The sequence below is a fragment of the Salmo salar genome, chromosome 11, assembly GCF_965601325.2.
Source record: "Salmo salar chromosome 11, fSalSal1, whole genome shotgun sequence".
Taxonomy (NCBI): domain Eukaryota; kingdom Metazoa; phylum Chordata; class Actinopteri; order Salmoniformes; family Salmonidae; genus Salmo; species Salmo salar.
Window position 1 is genome coordinate 99,841,389 of NC_138301.1, and position 20,018 is coordinate 99,861,406.

Below are 20,018 nucleotides of genomic sequence, written 5' to 3' on the forward strand. Positions count from 1 at the left end.
GCAAATAACCACAGGCTGTTTTAATTATAACAAATTAACAAAATTAATTATATAAATTAAATATTCAAACAGCTACTGGTCAAACATTCCTAAACAATAGAATAGACGTGTGGGTGTGTTCATTTGTTTTGCACAAATAGGCCTTGAGGCCTTGTATATTTTTTTTCTTTGAATGAAGAAAATGTAATTATGTCTTGGCCTTTTTTAATTTGTTTAGAGAAAAACAAGATATCAAGATATATATTGTGAATCGTCCAAACCTCAGAAAAAAATGTAGATATTACTTTTAGGCCATATCGCCCAGCCCTATATCAAGTTAATATTTTCATATCCACATCATTAACCTGTACTACAAAACCTGAACTTGTATGTATGTATGTATGTCAAAGCTGTAGCATGTTCTTTCCACTATGATTCAACCTTTAAATAAAAAGTATATACACACTTGAAATGGTATACGATGGAGACAACCCTCAACACATCTAGTGTCGGTGACATAGGGTTTTTTATTGAAACAATTGACAGGTGTGATGTGGTGGCGATATGAGAGTTATAGCAGCAAAGATTTGGATTCCCGATGAAGAACCACATTGTAAGGCTACAGACAGAGACAGGCCAACATGCACTGACCAGTGAGGAGAGGAGTGAGACATCTAGAATAGAAGCACTAAGGCCTGGGAAAACCATTGACAGCTGTGGGTAGGCTGTCATTGTAAATAATAATTTGTTCTTAACTGACTTGCCTAGTTAAAGGTTAAATAAATAACAAAAATGTAAGAAATGAAGGGTGCTCCTGTTGTGACACAACAAATAAAAACAAAACTGGCTGGTTCAGTCCCTCTCCCCTGCATTCCTTTCCATTATGGCAGAGAACCGCTGAATTGATGAGTAATGTCATACTGAACATGAAGTATTATAGATTAAGGCTATAATGGTTTTATTACTTGGGTGGGGTTATGTCTGGCAGTGTGTTTTCCTGCATTACTCCCTGCCTCTGTTGGTTCAGAGGATTGTATACTGAACAAAAATATAAACGCACCATGCAAAAATTTAAAAGATTTTACTGAGTTACAGTTCATATAAGGAAAGTCAATTGAAATAAATTTATTAGGCCCTAATCTATGGATTTCTGGGCAGGGGTGCAGCCTGGGAGGGCATAGGCCCACCCACTTGGGAGCCAGGCCCAGCCAATCAGAATTAGTTTTCCCCCACAAAAGGGCTTTATTACAAACAGAAATACTCCTCAGCTTTTTGTGCGAATGGAACATTTCTGGTATCTTTTATTTCATTCTCATGAAACATGGGACCAACACTTTACATGTTGAGTTTATATTTTTGTTCAGTGTAATATGCTAGGTTCTTCATGTTGAAATTGTGATATTCTGAATAGCGAGAAACAGTCTACTGTTGACATCATAGAAATAAATGTATAACATATCTCACACATAAAATATATTTAAATATCCATGCAGATTCCCTTATCTAAGCCTGCGGTTCTATTTAAGCCCTTATTATTGGTCACTTACATGCTTATTTGCATATGTATAAAAGCTAATAAAGTATTATCAGGAGAGATTAATATAGTGCACCAGTGCTCTCTGTCAGCTCAACAGGTGTATGAAAGCCTGTTCTACTCTCTTGATATATCTGTTTTTATTTTTAGAAAAAGCATCCTTCTCCCACTGGCAGTCAGAAGTAAGGAGGTTGGGAGGGCATAAAGGGTTCAACCATTGAAAGTCTCATGACTGGAGCTGCTCAGTGTGTGTGGTAGAGCCAGGCAGCAGGGTTAGGAGTTAAAGGTGAGGGTTCAGAGCTCCAGCTCAGCCATGGCACGCTCCAGGGGGTCGCTGGTCCAGTACTCATGGTCCCAGCCCAGGAACCAGCCGGTGAACGTGGGCGGCTCGAACCCTTGCTTGATCTTCACGATGGGGGTCCTGCGGTCACGGTTGGCAGGGTCTGACTCAATGTAACGCACAGCTAGGGGAGGAGGGGATTAAATGAGGGTTCTATAGAGGGCAGTTTTCCCAGTGGTAAACTTCTCAATCAAATGATTTTGGTCATGACATGAGTAATGCACTCAAGAGGCAGCATGCCATGTACATTCTCTATGGAAAACAGTCTAGATGATAATGGATGAATAATTAAATTCAGCAACAGTTTTGCATATTCACTTACCGGAGGCCATAGCCTCAGTCTTCTCCTCTTCATGGGCTTCATTCCCGATCCAGACAAACACCTAGAAGAGGATATTCAACCTACATTAGACTATGTACAGCAATTCAAATCAATTTCATTGGTCGTGTACATATATTTTGCAGATGTTATCATGGATGTAGCGAAATGCTTATGTTCCTAGCTCCAACAGTAATACCTAACAATACTGTGTCATACCGCGGACAAGCCACCAGGGGGAGACTCGTCGAGGCCTGGTGACAGAGAGTCTACATCACGCAGCGGTGGCCCTCTCTGCTGGATGTGCCAGATCTCGACGGGTCCTCCGGCCAAGACTAATTGGGGCTGATTGAGGCTGGTGAGTAACCAAGGGGCTGATTGCTCACCAGCCATACGGGGCCCATTAAGCTACCAGGAGGGCAGCACACGGGAGGGTTGGAGGTAGTGAGAGGTTGCTACCGGATAGACATGCTCACGGTCTTCTAGAACCGAGGGGCTCGGTGTTCTACACCAGAGTAGACAGCATTCCCCAGAGCCCAGAAGGTGGTAACCTGGAAGAGGTCTCCTGGAGGAGACTGGCTTCTTTTCTTTTCCTTTATTGTTTTAAATACATCAGTTTCAAGGGTGTTTATCACATTTATCTCTGTGTCTGATCTGTGTAAAAGTCTTGATCAAACCCCTTGGTCTGCCACAAGTGGTGGAGAATGCAGGCAAGTCTGACAACGTGGTCAGACCAGGGTTGACGTTTACGCAGTATCAGCATGGACGAGTTGATTGCTCAGTTAGTTCGGGCCCAACAAGCACAACAGTACAGCCAGGAACGAACGCTGGAAGAACAGTGTCTACAGAAGCCTGCTTGAGGAAGTCAGGAAGCTGCGAGGAGAAACGCAGACCGAATTGCATCCCAATCAGTCAGTTTTTAACCTGTTAGGGCTAGGGGGCAGTATTGACACGGCCGGATAAAAAACGTACCCGATTTAATCTGGTTACTACTCCTGCCCAGTAACTAGAATATGCATATAATTATTGGCTTTGGATAGAAAATACCCTAAAGTTTCTAAAACTGTTTGAATGGTGTCTGTGAGTATAACAGAACTCATATGGCAGGCAAAAACCTGAGAAGATTCCTTACAGGAAGTGCCCTCTCTGACAAGTTCTTGTTCTTCTTGGCTCTGTTTATTGAAAACTGAGGATCTTTGCTGTAACGTGACACTTCCTACGGCTCCCATAGGCTCTCAGAACCCGGGAAAAAGCTGAATGATATCGAGGCAGCCCCTGGCTGAAAAACATTAGCGCGTTTGGATAGTGGCCGGTCAGAGTACTATGAGACTCAGGCTCGTGCACGAGGGGATCCCATGCTTTTATTTTCTCTCTCTTTGAACGTAAACACGCTTTCCCGGTCGGAATATTATCGCTTTTTTAGGAGAAAAATGGCATAAAAAAATTATTTTAAACAGCGGTTGACATGCTTCGAAGTACGGTAATGGAATATTTAGACATTTTTTGTCACGAAATGCGTCGTGCGCGTGACCCTTATTTACACTTCGGATAGTGTCTTGAACGCACGAACAAAACGCCGCTATTTGGATATAACTATGGATTATTTTGAACCAAACCAACATTTGTTATTGAAGTAGAAGTCCTGGGAGTGCATTCTGACGAAGAACAGCAAAGGTAATACAATTTTTCTTATAGTAAATCTGACTTTGGTGAGTGCTAAACTTGGTGGGTGTCTAAATAGCTAGCCCTGTGATGCCGGGCTATCTACTCAGAATATTGCAAAATGTGCTTTCACCGAAAAGCTATTTTAAAATTAGACATAGCGAGTGCATAGAGGAGTTCTGTATCTATAATTATTAAAATAATTGTTATGTTTTTTGTGAACGTTTATCGTGAGTAATTTAGTAAATTCACCGGAAGTTTGCGGGGGGGTATGCTAGTTCTGAACGTCACATGCTAATGTAAAAAGCTGGTTTTTGATATAAATATGAACTTGATTGAACAAAACATGCATGTATTGTATAACATAATGTCCTAAGATTGTCATCTGATGAAGATCATCAAAGGTTAGTGCTGCATTTAGCTGTGGTTTGGGTTTATGTGACATTATATGCTAGCTTGAAAAATGGGTGTCTGATTATTTCTGGCTGGGTACTCTGCTGACATAATCTAATGTTTTGCTTTCGTTGTAAAGCCTTTTTGAAATCGGACATTGTGGTTAGATTAATGAGAGTCTTGTCTTTAAAATGGTGTAAAATAGTCATATGTTTGAGAAATTGAAGTAATAGCATTTCTAAGGTATTTGAATAACGCGCCACGGGATTCCACTGGCTGTTACGTAGGTGGGACGAAATCGTCCCACTGGCCCTAGAGAAGTTAATCAAGCTAACGGAGGATGACGACATCGAGACCTACCTCTGCACGTTTGAATGGACAGCACTTCAGGAAGGATGGCCCAAGGCAAAGTGGGTGAGTCTGCTGGCACTGATCCTGTCCGGAGACGCCCAAAAGGCATATTATTACCTCAACACCGAACAGGCGGCTAACTACGACTACGTCAAGAGGGAGGTACTCAGCCGCTATGGGTACAACCTCCCCATTATCAACAAAGTGGTCATGGATCACTTCTTACGGGCGCTATCTCATGACATGAAGAGGGCGCCAAGCCTATGCGCGCCCCAGATCTTGGAGGACCTCTTGGGAGCCGTGGAGACGTTACCAGAATACTGAGGCCCTGCTGAACAAGACGCAGGCTGAGTCTGGGAGCCGTCGGAGGGGACGGATGGATGACCCCATCAATGTACTCCCCAATCTGACAGTCAGCCGGGCTAAAGGACTGCAGACCCGCGGAGAGACAGCCGGGGGAGAGTCGACCTGCCGCCGATGACGCCAGGTGGATGAAGACCAAAGGAGGTGTTTTGAGTGTGGCTCCCGGGGACACCTCGCATGGAATTGCCTGGGTCAAGAATAGTTGATGCTATCAGCGGGCCCTCGAGACGAGCCTGGCCAGACAGTAAACTACAGTTGAAGTCGGAAGTTTACATACACCTTAGTCAAATACATTTAAACTCAGTTTTTCACAATTCTTGACATTTAATCCTAGTAAAAATTATCTTTCTTAGGTCACTTAGGTCTTAGATCACCAGTCAGGTTAGTAGGCTTCCTTGATCGCACTCACTTTTTCAGTTCTGCCGACAAATTTTCTATGGGATTGAGGTCAGGGCTTTGTGATGGCCACTCCAATACCTTGACTTTGTTGTCCTCAAACCCTCAGTCCAGCCTCTCTCAGCCTATTGCGGACAGTCTGAGCACTGATGGAGGGATTGTGCGTTCCTGGTGTAACTCGGACAGTTGTTGTTGCCATCCTGTACCTGTCCCGCAGGTGTGATGTTCGGATGTACCGATCCTGTGCAGGTGTTACACATGGTCTGCCACTGCGAGGACGATCAGCTGTCCATCCTGTCTCCCTGTAGCGCTGTCTTAGGCATCTCACAGTATGGACATCGCAATTTATTGCCCTGGCAACATCTGCTGTCCTCATGCCTCCTTGCAGCATGCCTAAGACACGTTCACAGGGACCCTGGGCATATAAGGCTGTAACGTAACAAAATGTCGAAAAAGAGAAGGGGTCTGAATACTTTCCGAATGCACTTGATCCAAGATGGCGTAGCAGTGCAGATGTGTTTGTCATTGTCCCGTGTAAATTTAGTTTTTTTCGTCTTTTTTTAATATATATATTTCAATATATTTCAATCTCTTTTTCCATTTTTAAATAAAATATACCTTCCGGCAACCCGCCTCACCCAATGTGATACGGATCTGCTGTTTTTAGACCTTATAGCTAGAACCTCCATCAGAAGCTAGCCATCAGATGTTGACCAGCTACTTAGCTACTAGCTATTTAGTCATTGTTAGCCACTGCTAGCGGCCTTTACCTTTAGCTCAGACACCAGCCACTTTTAGCCTGGATAATACCCGCCAGTCTGCACAGCGCGATATCAACCCTGAGCATACCAGAATGCTTTTTTCCACTACATCACCGATTCCTGCCGTAAGCTCTGGACTATTACTCCAGATCATCGCAGCTAGCTAGCAACTACTGAGTGGCCCAGCCCCGAAGCTAGCCTTGAGCCAGGCCCATCTCCCAGCCTGCTCAGTGGACCCTTTGATCACTCAGCTACCCAGCTGATGACTCCCGGACTCTTCACTAACACGACTAGAAGCCACTACATCACCGGATTCCTGCCGTAAGCTCTGGACCTTTGCATCGGATCATCGCAGCTACCTAGCTGCTACCAAGTGGCTATAGTGGCTAACGCCCTTGTCCCGAAGTTAGCACCAGTTAGCCTCGAGCCAGGTGCATCTCCCGGCTAGCAAACAAAATTACTCCAGCTACAATACCCCTTTTGCCAATTGGCCTGGACCCTTTGACGACACGAAGCCCCGCTGATCCATCATGACTGGTCTGCCGACGTAATTCCGTCCGTTGTGCCTTCAACTGGCCTTTGCAGGACGTCGGTGAAGACGCTTCTGCTAGCCCCGGCCTGCTATCTTTTTGAATGCTGTGTCTCCCGCTTGCTAGCGTAGTAACGACTACCTAACGGCTTCCCTGTTTCATCTATTGCTGTTCACTGGACCCTATGATCACCTGGCTACATAGATGATGCCTGCTGGACTGTTCATTAATCACAGTACTCCATTTTGTTTATTTTGTTTATCTGTCGGCCCCAGCCTCGAACTCAGGCCCTGTGTATAGTTAACTGACCCTCTCTGCCCATTCATCGCCATTTTACCTGTTGTTGTTTTCTTAGCTGATTAGCTGCTGTTGTCTTACCCATTGTTTTCTTAGCTAGCTCTCCCAATCAACACCTGTGATTGCTTTATAGCTCGCTTTATGTCTCTTTCTAATGTCAATATGCCTTGTATACTGTTGTTTAGAGTAGTTATCATTGTTTTATTTTACTGCGGAGCCCCTAGCCCCACTCAACATGCCTCAGATACCTCTTTTGTCCCACATCCCATACATGCGGTTACCTCACCAAGCATAACTAGTGTCTCCAGAGATGCAACCTCTCTCAACGTCACTCAATGCCTAGGTTTACCTCCACTGTACCCGCACCCTACCATACCCCTGTCTCTACATTATGCCCTGAATCTATTCTACCATGCCCAGAAATCTACTCTTTTTCTTCTCTGTCCCCAATGCACTAGACGACCAGTTTTGATAGCCTTTAGCCGTACCCTCATCCTACTCCTCCTCTGTTCCTCGGGTGATGTAGAGGTTGACCCAGGCCCTGTGTGTCCCCAGGCGCTCTCATTTGTTGACTTATGTAACCGTAAAAGTCTTGGTTTCATGCATGTTAACCTGTTAGGGCTAGGGGGCAGTATTGACACGGCTGGATAAAAAAACATACCCGATTTAATCTGGTTACCACTCCTACCCAGTAACTAGAATATGCATATACTTATTACATATGGATAGAAAACACCCTAAATTTTCTAAAACTGTTTGAATGGTGTCTGTGAGTATAACAGAACTCATTTGGCAGGCAAAACCCTGAGACATTTTCTGACAGGAAGTGGATACCTGATGTGTTGTATTACCTTTAAACCTATCCCATTGAAAAACACAGGGGCTGAGGAATATTTTGGCACTTCCTATTGCTTCCACTAGATGTCACCAGCCTTTACAAAGTGTTTTGAGTCTTCTGGAGGGAGATCTGACCGAACAAGAGCCATGGAACGATGATGGCCCATTAGACACCTGGCGCGCGAGTTCATGTTGGGTACCCTCGTTCCAATACGTTATAAAAGAGTATGCATTCGTCCACCTTGAATATTATTCATGTTCTGGTTAAAAAAGGCCCTAATGATTTATGCTATACAACGTTTGACATGTTTGAACGAATGTAAATATATTTTTTCCCCTCGTTCATGACGAGAAGTCCGGCTGGCTTAGATCATGTGCTAACAAGACGGAGATTTTTGGACATAAATGATGAGCTTTTTTGAACAAAACTACATTCGTTATGGACCTGTGATACCTGGAAGTGACATCTGATGAAGAGAATCAAAGGTAATGGATTATTTACATAGTATTTTAGATTTTAGATCTCCCCAACATGACGTCTAGTCTGTATCGCAACGCGTATTTTTCTGGGCACAGTGCTCAGATTATTGCAAAGTGTGATTTCCCAGTAAGGTTATTTTTAAATCTGGCAAGTTGATTGCGTTCAAGAGATGTAAATCTATAATTCTTTAAATGACAATATAATATTTTACCAATGTTTTCTAATTTTAATTATTTAATTTGTGACGCTGACTTGACTGCCGGTTATTGGAGGGAAACGATTTCCTCAACATCAATGCCATAGTAAAACGCTGTTTTTGGATATAAATATGAACTTGATAGAACTAAAAATGCATGCATTGTCTAACATAATGTCCTAGGAGTGTCATCTGATGGAGATTGTAAAAGGTTAGTGCATCATTTTAGCTGGTTTTATGGTTTTGGTGACCCTGTCTTTGAATTGACAAAACATTACACACAACTCTTGTAAATGTACTGTCCTAACATACTCTAAATGTATGCTTTCGCCGTAAAACCTTTTTGAAATCATAAAACGTGGTTAGATTAAGGAGATGTTTATCTTTCAAAGGGTGTAAAATAGTTGTATGTTTGAAAAATTTGAATTTTGACATTTATTTGGATTCAAATTTGCCGCTCTTGAAATGCACCTGCTGTTGATGGAGTGCACCACGGGTGGGACGCTAGCCCATAGAGGTTAACATCAGAAGCCTCCTTCCTAAGTTTATTTTACTCACTGCTTTAGCACACTCCACCAACCCTGATGTCCTTGCCGTGTCTGAATCCTGGCTTAGAAAGGCCACCAGAAATTCGGAGATTTCCATCCCCAACTACAACATTTTCCATCAAGATAGAACTGCCAAAGGGGGAGGAGTTAGCCTGCAGAGTTCTGTCATACTTTCCAGGTCTATGCCCAAACAGTTCGAGCTTCTAATTTTAAAAATGAATCTTTCCAGAAATAAGTCTCTCACTGTTGTCGCCTGTTATAGACCCCCCTCAGCTCCCAGCTGTGCCCTGGACACCATATGTGAATTGATTGCCCCCCATCTATCTTCAGAGTTCGTTCTGCTAGGTGACCTAAACTAGAATATGCTTAACACCCCGGCCATCCTACAATCTAAGCTAGATGCCCTCAATCTCACACAAATTATCAAGGAACCCACCAGGTACAACCCTAAATCCGTAAACATGGGCAGCCTCATAGATATTATTCAGACCAACCTGCCCTCCAAATACACCTCTGCTGTTTTCAATCAGGATCTCAGTGATCACTGCCTCATTCCCTGCATCTGTTATGGGTCCGCGGTCAAACGACCACCCCTCATCACTGTCAAACGCTCCCTAAAACAATTCCGCGAACAGGCCTTTCTAATTGACCTGGCCCGGGTATCCTGGAAGGATATTGACCTCATCCCGTCAGTAGAGGATGCCTGGTTGTTCTTTAAAAGTAATTTCCTCACCATCTTAAGTAAGCATGCCCCTTTTAATAAATGTAGAACTAAGAACAGATATAGCCCTTGGATCACTCCAGACCTGACTGCCCTCGACAAGCATAAAAACATCCTGTAGCGTACTGCACTAGAATCGAATAGACCCCGCGATATGCAACTTTTCAGGGAAGTCAGGAACCAATACACACAGTCAGTTAGGAAAGCAAAGGCTAGGTTTTTCAAACAGAAATATTTATCCTGCAGCTCTAACTCCAAAAAGTTCTGGGACACTGTAAAGTCCATGGAGAATAAGAGCACATCCTCCCAGCTGCCCACTGCACTGAGGCTAGGAAACACTGTCACCACCGATAAATCCACGATAATTGAGAATTTCAATAAGCATTTCTCTACGGCTGGCCATGCTTTCCTCCTGGCTACCCCAACCCCGGCCAACAGCTCCGCATCCCCCGCAGCTACTTGCCCAAGCCTCCCCAGCTCCTCCTTCACCCAAATCCCGATAGCAGATGTTCTGAAAGAGCTGCAAAACCTGGACCCGTACAAATCAGCTGGGCTAGACAATTTGGACCCTCTCTTTCTAAAATGAGCTGCCGCCATTGTTGCAACCCCTATAACTAGTCTGTTCAACCTCTCTTTCGTATCGTCCGAGATTCCTAAAGGGGGTGACACTCTAGACCCAAACTGTTACAGACCTATATCCATCCTGCCCTGCCTTTCCAAAGTCTTCGAAACCCAAAGTAACAAACAGATCACTGATCATTTCGAATCCCACCGTACCTTCTCCGCTGTGCAATCCGGTTTCCGAGCTGGTCACGGGTGCACCTCAGCCACGCTCAAGGTACTAAATGATATCATAACTGCCATCGATAAAAGATAGTACTGTGCAGCCGTCTTCATCGACCTGGCCAAGGCTTTCGACTCTTTTAATCCCCGTATTCTTATCGGCAGACTCAATAGCCTTGGTTTCTCAAATGACTGCCTCACCTGGTTTACCAACTACTTCTTAGCCTGTTAGGGCTAGGGGGCAGTATTGACACGGCTGGATAAAAAACATACCCAATTTAATCTGGTTACCACTCCTACCCAGTAACTAGAATATGCATATACTTATTACATATGGATAGAAAACACCTTAAAGTTTCTAAAACTGTTTGAATGGTGTCTGTGAGTATAACAGAACTCAAATGGCAGGTCAAAACCTGAGAGATTCCTTTACAGGAAGTGGCCTGTCTGACCATTTCTTGAACTTCTTTTCCATCTCTATCTTTTACTAAGGATCTCTGCTCTAACGTGACACTTCCCACGTCTTCCATAGGCTCTCAGAGCCCGGGAAAAAACAGAATGTCGTCATTCCAGCCCCAGGCTGAAACACATTATCGCCTTTCTCAAGTGGCCGATCAAGGGACTCTGGGCTTATGCGCATGACCCGACCGCCCCCGCCTTTGTGATTTTTTCCTCTGTTTGCCGAAAAGGAGATTCCCTGTCGGAATATTATCGCTTTTCTATGAGAAAAATGGCGTAAAAATTGATTTTAAACAGCGGTTGACATGCTTCGAAGTACGGTAATGGAATATTTAGAATTTTATTGTCACGAATTGCGCCATGCGCGCGACACTTCTTTACCATTTCGGATAGTGTCTGGAACGCACGAACAAAACGCCGCTATTCGGATATAACGATGGATTATTTTGGACCAAACCAACATTTGTTATTGAAGTAGCAGTCCTGGGAGTGCATTCTGATGAAGACAACAAAAGGTAATCAAACTTTTATAATAGTAAATATGATTTTGGTGAGTGCTAAACTTGCCGGGTGTCTAAATAGCGAGCCCGTGATGCCTGGGCTATGTACTTAGAATATTGCAAAATGTGCTTTCACCAAAAAGCTATTTTAAAATCGGACATATCGAGTGCATAGAGGAGGTCTGTATCTATAATTCTTAAAATAATTGTTATGCTTTTTGTGAACGTTTATCGTGAGTAATTTAGTAAAATGTTAGCGAATTCCCCGGAAGTTTGCTAGTTCTGAACGTCACATGCTAATGTAAAAAGCTGTTTTTTTTATATAAATATGAACTTGATTGAACAAAACATGCATGTATTGTATAACATAATGTCCTAGGGTTGTCATCTGATGAAGATCATCAAAGGTGAGTGCTGCATTTAGCTGTCTTCTGGGTTTTGGTGACATTATATGCTGGCTTGAAAAATGGGTGTCTGATTATTTCTGGCTTGGTACTCTGCTGACATAATCTAATGTTTTGCTTTCGTTGTAAAGCCTTTTTGAAATCGGACAGTGTGGTTAGATTAACGAGAGTCTTGTCTTTAAATAGCTGTAAAATAGTCATATGTTTGAGAAATTGAAGTAATAGGATTTTTAAGGTTTTGTAATTCGCGCCACGCCTATCATTGGATATTGGAGCAGGTGTTCCGCTAGCGGAACGTCTAGATGTAAGAGGTTTTAACAAACCTCCAAGCGAGCTTCAATGCCATACAACACTCCTTACGTGGCCTCCAACTGCTCTTAAATGCTAGTAAAACTAAATGCATGCTCTTCCACCGATCGCTGCCCGCCTGAATAGCATCACTACTCTGGACGGTTCTGACTTAGAATATGTGGACAACTACAGATACCTAGGTGTCTGGCTAGACTGTACTCTCCTTCCAGACTCATATTAAGCAGCTCCAATCCAAAATTAAATCTACAATTGGCTTCCTATTTCGCAACAAAGCCTCCTTCAACTCTCTAGAGACAGCAGGAGCGGCAGAGATACTCTCAATGATCGGCTATGAAAAGCCAACTGACATTTACTCTTGAGGTGCTGACTTGTTGCACCCTCGGCAACTACTGTGATTATTATTATTTGACCATGCTGGTCATTTATGAACATTTCAACATCTTGGCCATGTTCTGTTATAATCTCTACCCGGCACAGCCAGAAGAGGACTGGACACCCCTGATAGTCTGATTCCTCTCTAGGTTTCTTCCTAGGTTTTGGCCTTTCTGGGGAGTTTTTCCTAGCCACCGTGCTTCTACACCTGCATTACTTGCTGTTTGGGGTTTTAGCCTGGGTTTCTGTACAGCACTTTGAGATATCAGCTGATGTAAGAAGGGCTATATAAATAAATTTGATTTGCTGCCAAACATACCCTCGTAAAACTGACTATCCTACCGATCCTCAACTTCGGCGATGTCATTTACAAAATAGCCTCCAACACTCTCCTCAGCAAACTGGATTCAGTCTATCACAGTGCCATCCGTTTTGTCACCAAAGCCCCATATACCACCCACCACTGCGACCTGTATGTTCTCGTCGGCTGGCCCTCGCTACATATTCGTCGCCAGACCCACTGGCTCCAGGTCATCTATAAGTATTTGCTAGTTAAAGCTCCGCCTTATCTTAGCTCACTGGTTACCATAACACCCACCCGTAGCATGCGCTCCAGGTATATCTCATTGGTCATCCCCAAAGCCAACACCTCCTTTGGCTGCCTTTCCTTCCAGTTCTCTGCTGCCAATGACTGGAACGAATTGCAAAAAAATCGCTGAAGTTGGAGACTTATATCTCCCTCACTAACTTTAAGCATCAGCTATCTGAGCAGCTTACCGATCGCTGCAGCTGTACACAGCCCATCTGTAAATAGCCCATCCAACTACCTACCTCATCCCAATATTGTTTTTATCTACTTTATTTGCTCTTTTGCACACTAGTATTTCTACTTGCACATCATCATCTGCTCATCTATCACTCCAGTGTTAATTTGCTAAATTGTAATTACTTCGCTACTATGGCCTATTTATTGCCTTACCTCCTTACTCCATTTGCACACACTGTATATAGATTTTTCTATTGTTATTGACGGTACGTTTGTTTATCCCATGTGTAACTCTGTGTTGTTTTTTGTCACACTGCTTTGCTTTATCTTGGCCAGGTTGCAGTTGTAAATGAGAACTTGTTCTCAACTGGCCTACCTGGTTAAATAAAGGTGAAATAAAATAAAAACATGTATGTATATGATGATATGTATAGAAATGATGGACACTATATGAATAGAAAAGGTGTGTAGAGCAGTAATTATATAGGATGAACCTTGACTAGAATACAGTATATACACATGAAGTGGGTAAAATAGTATGAGAACATTATTAAAGTGACATTAAAATGAATCTGTTATCCACTGTGTTACTGTTAATACATCTCCACACTTAATCATATTCACATCTTAGAAAATACCACATGCTAATGTATCTACCTGATCCCATGTGTCCATGATCATGACATCATCGGTAGCCAGATCCTCTTGGGTCATCTCCCCAGGTACCTCCTCAATCTGGGTGGAGGAAACCAGGAGCATTAGAAAGACCAGGTTAACCACGAATGGCTGAAAGTAATAATATGGGACTCACAATGAAGTTTCCGGTCTTGTTGGAGCAGGCAAAGAGCCTGGGTGGATGGGCGTCCATCTTGTCCTTGCTTCTCAGTCTGGAGGAGGTGCGGTACGCTGCCTTCCCTCCCAGAGCCTCCCAGTAGTCATCTGCACAGAGACACACAGCAGGCAGTTGGTTAGGACATGCTACAGCCAGCCACAGAGCAAAGAAAAGCCTAAGTTCATTGCCACAATGTACAGTACATACCAGTCTCTCCACCCTCAGACAGTTCTGAGGAGGACACCCCCAGAATGTCACAGAGCTGCTTGGTGCCATTTTTCTCAGTGTCACTGGCCCCCTGGCCCACCCACATGAACGAGGCTGCTGGGGTCACCAGGAGGAAGGTGTCGTTGGAGTTCAGGTTGGAGGACACAGCATCAACCTAGAGGTGGGTGGATGAAACATGGTGTGTGGAAAATGACCACGAGTGTCATGTATTTAAATATAGTGCAGTTGAGTAGCTAATTTCAGAAAAACAGGGCACCCTCTCCATGTTACTCACCTCCACAGCTCTTGTGCATCCTGCAGAGTTGGAGCGCACCTGGAAGAGTCGTGTTTCTGCAGGAGCGGACTGACCCCCGTCTCTGGACGTACCTCCCTTGTATACCACCATGGGCTGCCCCCTGAACAGGCTCATGAGGTGAGCTGGCTCCTTGCCCTGGACTACCCTCACCTGGACCACAGAGCAAACTAGTTAACAAACATCTATACTGTTGTGATGTACAGTAGTTGGACACATTGTTAGTCATGGTGATTCATGCTGTATCATTTCACAAAAATAATTATCTGTGCAATAAGAAATTCTGAGACCAAATGCAGAGAAAATCAAGAAGCAGTGGATATTTGGAAGAATATAATTGTATTGAATTACATCTACTTGGAAATCTATAGACATATTTGTGATGCAGCCTTGCATTTGTCTACAATAATATCCCACAGGGTGGCAGCAGTGAGCTCTGAACAACAACAGCGTAGGAAAACTCTGACAGAGTTAAGTGTTCCATGGCGCTCCCTACCCTAATCTCCCAGCATGCTGTGCGCCTGTCTGTATGTCTAGCTGTCTGACAGCAGGGCGTCCTGTTTGCTGGATGCAGCCAGCTTGCCTCGTCATCCCCCAGCACAATGGGGGCCTTCTCTCCCCCTCCCAGGCCGATGGACTGTGTGGCTATCTCACTGTTCAGTCACTCGAGTGTGTTTATTCTCCTCTCAACACCATTCCTGAATGTTTGGGACCTGCGTGGGCCTGCACAAAGCCTAGTTTCAGATTTTTTCTCCCAAAATTGGAGACTGCTGGACGGAGGGTTAGAGAGATATTACGTGCATATTGAGTGAAATAAGGAGCCTCTGTACTGAAAACTTGTGAGGCAAGGTTCCATGTTTATGTTGTGCTGACTTATTTCCATGCATTAAATTAGTCTAAATGCTGTTTATTTTGCATGACTATGAATTATACTGTTACAAATGTATGGGAGATGACCTGTGTCATCAGCGTTTCGACTTCATGGACAGTTGCTTGGAACATAAACAGGTTTGTGATGGAAGTTTCCACCCTGGTGGGCTTCTACACAAACTTAGGATCACTATTAGTCGTGCATTAAAACACATCAATAACATAACTACGCAGTGCACGGCAAACATTTTCACACTGTATATAGACAGGAGGGTGAGACACTGACAGGCATAGACAGACACACACAGACAGACACACAGCAAGAGATGGTCGCAGACATCCCCAAAGCATCAAACCTTATACAGAGCCAAGGCATGATCTAGTTAAATCATAAAGAACTGCAGCATACAAGATAACCTAGAATCACTGGTAACCTGAATCGCCTCTAGATAACCTATGCAATGGTCCTTGCTTGAGTAGAACTAAGTTCTTAAGGACAAGCAAGAGAGCTCTTTCCCCCCACTGCAGGCCAGAAAATAGGCTGGTCTGGGAACAGTAGTATGTGTCAGATTGATCGTGAGTGGCGCAGCGGTCTAAGGCACTGCATCGCAGTGCTAGAGGCATCACTTCAGACCTGGGTTCGATCGTGATCGCATAATTGGCCCAGCGTCGTTAGGATTAGGGGAGGGTTTGGCCAGGGTAGGCCATCATTGTAAATAAGAATTTGTTCCTCACTGACTTGCCTAGTTAAATAGATAATGCAACAGAATCAGTGAGAGCAAAGGGAACTCCCTCATAAACATGGCTTTGGAATGTCCTGTTTGATTTCTCTGTAAACACATTGAGCCATATCAGTTAAATACACAGATTCTAAGTCCCCCATGCCTGGGCTATGTACTGAGTCATGCAGCCCTGACAGGGGAGTACCTGGGTGGTAATAGGAGCCCCAGCAACCTGGAAAAAACAAAGAGTCAGGAAATGACAGGAAGCAATGAGCGGATGAGGAAGAGGAGGAAAAGGGAGAATGAGCGGACACACTGGTAAGGAAGGAGGTTACTGGGCTGAATACAGATGAGGCCAAGAGGAAAGTATAGAAAAAAGGAATATGTGATGGGAAAAGAAAGCCACTTCTTCCATACACAAACACCCACTCATTACCTGCACAGGCCCACCACCAAGCTCATCGTCCAACTGGGCACCCAAGATGGCTGAAGCACCAATTTCGTCCTGGGAAGAATCACTTCCCTGCCTGAGAAAGACTCCAGTTAGCATGCAAAATATATCTTATGATAGTTTCTACTGCTTATTTTCCATCATTTTAATTCTACTTTAATGTCTATCTTACCACATGTAGATAATGTGCCCTTGGCGTCCTCCATGGTGATAGTTGTAGAGGATGATGTAACTGTCTCCTCCATAGAACTGTCCGTGTGTGGAGGGGTCCACTTCCACCTTGTCTGATCCCTCAATACGCCAGATCTGTACACAAACATACACATGATGTGACCCCTAGTTGTGGCAGGCTACTGAAACAAAGCTGTATATGTAAATACAGCGTGTATCATGCATAATCATGTCCCTCTCATTTGATTGCTATCTGTTTTACTATTTAATATCCTTCCTGTTTTGACTGCATTGGGCTGAAACCCACACATGACTGCCTCACAGTACCTCACAGAATGCTATTACTGTATAATAGACCTACTGTGTAAAGTTGATAGTTACTAATAGCAATAATCATCCTGATAGTTACTCTAAGAAAGATTAATGGGAAGGCTTGCTGTCTACACATGCTCCAGCCCCTCTCGTCCGCTCACCTGCTTCTCTCCGTTGCCGCCGTCCACCATGCCGTGCTGGGCAGCCATGGCAGGGGAGTCGTGGAGCGTGGCGGCATCGAAGGACACCTTCTCTATCTTGGCGATGCTGTTGGAGACGTAGGCCACGCCCAGGCCCTCTGTCTGGTCCTTGTCACGCCAGTTCTTGAAGAACTGCTTGAAGAGCGGCGTCTCTCCCATCTCCGGCAAGATCTGCACCTGGGTGTGTTTGGGGTAGCCCATCTTCTTGATGAACTCATCTGCTGCTTTCATGGCTGCCTTACGCTCCTCCAGGTTGGCTTCTTTGCCTGGGTGAGAGTGCGTGGGAGAGGGAAGAGAAATACAAAAAAAATTGTTTAATTAATTAAACCACTTAGAAACTCTAAAGACTGAAAATCAACATCTACGTATAACTGTCAGCATGGTTGATAACAGAGTACCATTATCTTTTGAAAGAAGAACCCCCTTCCAGTTGCATCATATTATCTCTGTGGGAGTTCATCATGTGACACTGTTCAATGTCTCATTCTTTAAATGTGGTCTGTAACGCTACACTTTAAGTGTTACCAAATGGACATGAAAGCAACCATACCATGCCAAAACAAGTCTAGCTATTGTGCTTTAATTGACTTGCTGAATCAGCTGATGATAATATTTGATATTGGGTGACCCCAACAGACCTTTCCAGACGAAGATCTTGCCATCAGAGCCATGATCCAGGATGAAGCAGTCGCTGGACTCCAGTGCACTCTGGGAGAATGGGTTCTCTGCTGCCACCATGGACATGGCCATGTCTCCACTGCCATTGGACACCTGGGGGAGAGGAGGAGAGACAGAAGAAGAGTTGTAGAGGAGAGTTCAGCGACGTGTTTTTCTCTTGTTAGGCACAGGTGAATGTGAAAAGTCCTCATAATGCAACTAGACCAGTTGGATGTTCGTTTCAGTGGTTTGTTCACTGTTCTCCAACCTTGTACAGTTTGGCCATCTTCCTGTTTGAGGCATCTGCTTTGATGTCATCAGAGGATCCTTCAGGCAGGTCTGATTTATCTCCCAGAACCTGAAGACGCACAGAGAATATCCCTTTTAGATATACTTCAGAAAATAAAACAATAATTTTACCACAGCTGGAGTTCATTCAAACATCCATTAAACACCATAATAGACATCAACAAATCACAGACACAGAGAGAGATAAATAGAGTAGGAAGACCCTCCTGTTCTTTAGTTGTTTATGATCTCACCTCTATCATCTTGTCTCTCTCCGCCCCCTCGTCACACACGTACACGCGGGCTCGCCCACTGCGCTCGTTGTCACGGATACCCTTGGCAACCTGGGTGGCCTTCAGCTTCTCAAAGCGGTTGCTCTGGGAGCCACACCACTGGTAGATCTCCTGTGGGAGGAGGGATACACAACACAAAGACAGGAATAAACTAAGGAGCTTTTATTCATTTTATTTGATTATTCTTGTTTTGTTTTATACTCTTTGCTGTACGGTATTCTTGTTTTTTTCGAAAGGCGCATAAAATCCAATTTTTGTATTATTATTATTATGTGGTCAGCATCGACCAGGAATTAGTTTGCAAGAATTCTAAGGGTACTTGTACAATCTCTCTATTAAATGTTTATATTTTATTGTAAGCAAGATGTAAAACTTACATTGTGCATGCTTCTCCGTTTTATCATTTAAATGTGACACCAATGTTTGATGACGCCATGTCCTATATGAAACTTAAAAGTACACTGTCTCCCTCAGGCTGATGGTAACTCACGCTTCCTAGGTCCAGGATGAAGCAGTCTCCCTGGTTGAAGCTGTCCCAGCTGACAGGCACCTCCGTTGCCCTGACAACACGGCGACCTTTGATCTGCAGCACCCGCTGCATAACCACCTCGTTGGTGACCACATGTTTGAACCCAGATGCCACACCTCCTTTCTAAAACAGTGAAAAATGATATGGTACAGTTATTATGCAGGTAGCCTAGTGGTTAGAGCGTTGGGCCAGAAACCGGAAGGTTGCTGGATCGAATCCCTGACAAGGTAAAACTCTTTGGTTCTGCCCCTGAACAAGGCACTGTTCCCCGGGAAGGCCGTAATTGTAAATATGAATGTGTTCTTAACTGACTTGCCTAGTTAAATAAATAAAAAACATTTAATGGAGTCATTCACATTTCTAGGACACATTTCTTCCATTCAATTCCAATTTCTAGGAATTGTATGGAGGAATACTTTATACTTTATTCCCATTAAAAGGTTGATTACGTTGGTTACTCCAAAACCATTCAGGTATAGACTACTGCATAGTGCATAACAATAACCCTGCCTGAGGTATGAATGCAATATCATGTGTCATGGACAGGATTGTAGCAATAATGCCAAAAAAAATGATCTCAAATAATATCTCACCAAGTACTTCAGTCCAGCCTTGAAGTAACCCAGGAATACTTTGGACTCATGTCCCTGGACCTCGCGGTACTGGATGGGTTTACCCCCCAGATAGTCATCCATCTGGACTGTGAAGATGGCTGCAGCTCCACTCTCATCCTGGGTGCAGAAATCGCCTGGAGCAGAGAAACCACGGACGTTACACACTGAATTACAACGTTTTGCTCTCTGGTCTGTCAATGGAGGCCCAACCCCCAATGGCTGCTTAGTCTGCTAGATTTCACAGATGTCACAGAT

The 20,018-nt window shown here is 43.9% G+C and overlaps 1 protein-coding gene across 2 annotated transcripts in view; it reads right to left on the reverse strand.

Annotated features, from left to right (window-relative positions):
* Window positions 1–486: 486 nt before the first annotated feature.
* The window catches only part of LOC106563231 (gelsolin), a 28,025-nt gene continuing 8,493 nt past the window's right edge, over window positions 487–20,018 (reverse strand). Inside the window, exons 3-17 of one of the 2 annotated variants that reach the window (XM_014128618.3) lie at window positions 19,743–19,897; window positions 19,111–19,272; window positions 18,582–18,731; window positions 18,308–18,397; window positions 18,021–18,153; window positions 17,344–17,648; window positions 16,872–17,005; window positions 16,685–16,775; window positions 16,454–16,480; window positions 14,639–14,809; window positions 14,344–14,518; window positions 14,116–14,243; window positions 13,962–14,039; window positions 2,176–2,236; window positions 487–1,977 (exon numbers count right to left, since the gene is read on the reverse strand). In XM_014128618.3, the coding sequence (XP_013984093.3) occupies window positions 1,808–1,977; window positions 2,176–2,236; window positions 13,962–14,039; window positions 14,116–14,243; window positions 14,344–14,518; window positions 14,639–14,809; window positions 16,454–16,480; window positions 16,685–16,775; window positions 16,872–17,005; window positions 17,344–17,648; window positions 18,021–18,153; window positions 18,308–18,397; window positions 18,582–18,731; window positions 19,111–19,272; window positions 19,743–19,897 (2,030 nt within the window). In that variant the 3' untranslated portion in view covers window positions 487–1,807. The remainder of the gene's footprint in view (window positions 1,978–2,175; window positions 2,237–13,961; window positions 14,040–14,115; window positions 14,244–14,343; window positions 14,519–14,638; window positions 14,810–16,453; window positions 16,481–16,684; window positions 16,776–16,871; window positions 17,006–17,343; window positions 17,649–18,020; window positions 18,154–18,307; window positions 18,398–18,581; window positions 18,732–19,110; window positions 19,273–19,742; window positions 19,898–20,018) is intronic. The other variant, XM_014128619.3, reaches the window with a different exon arrangement.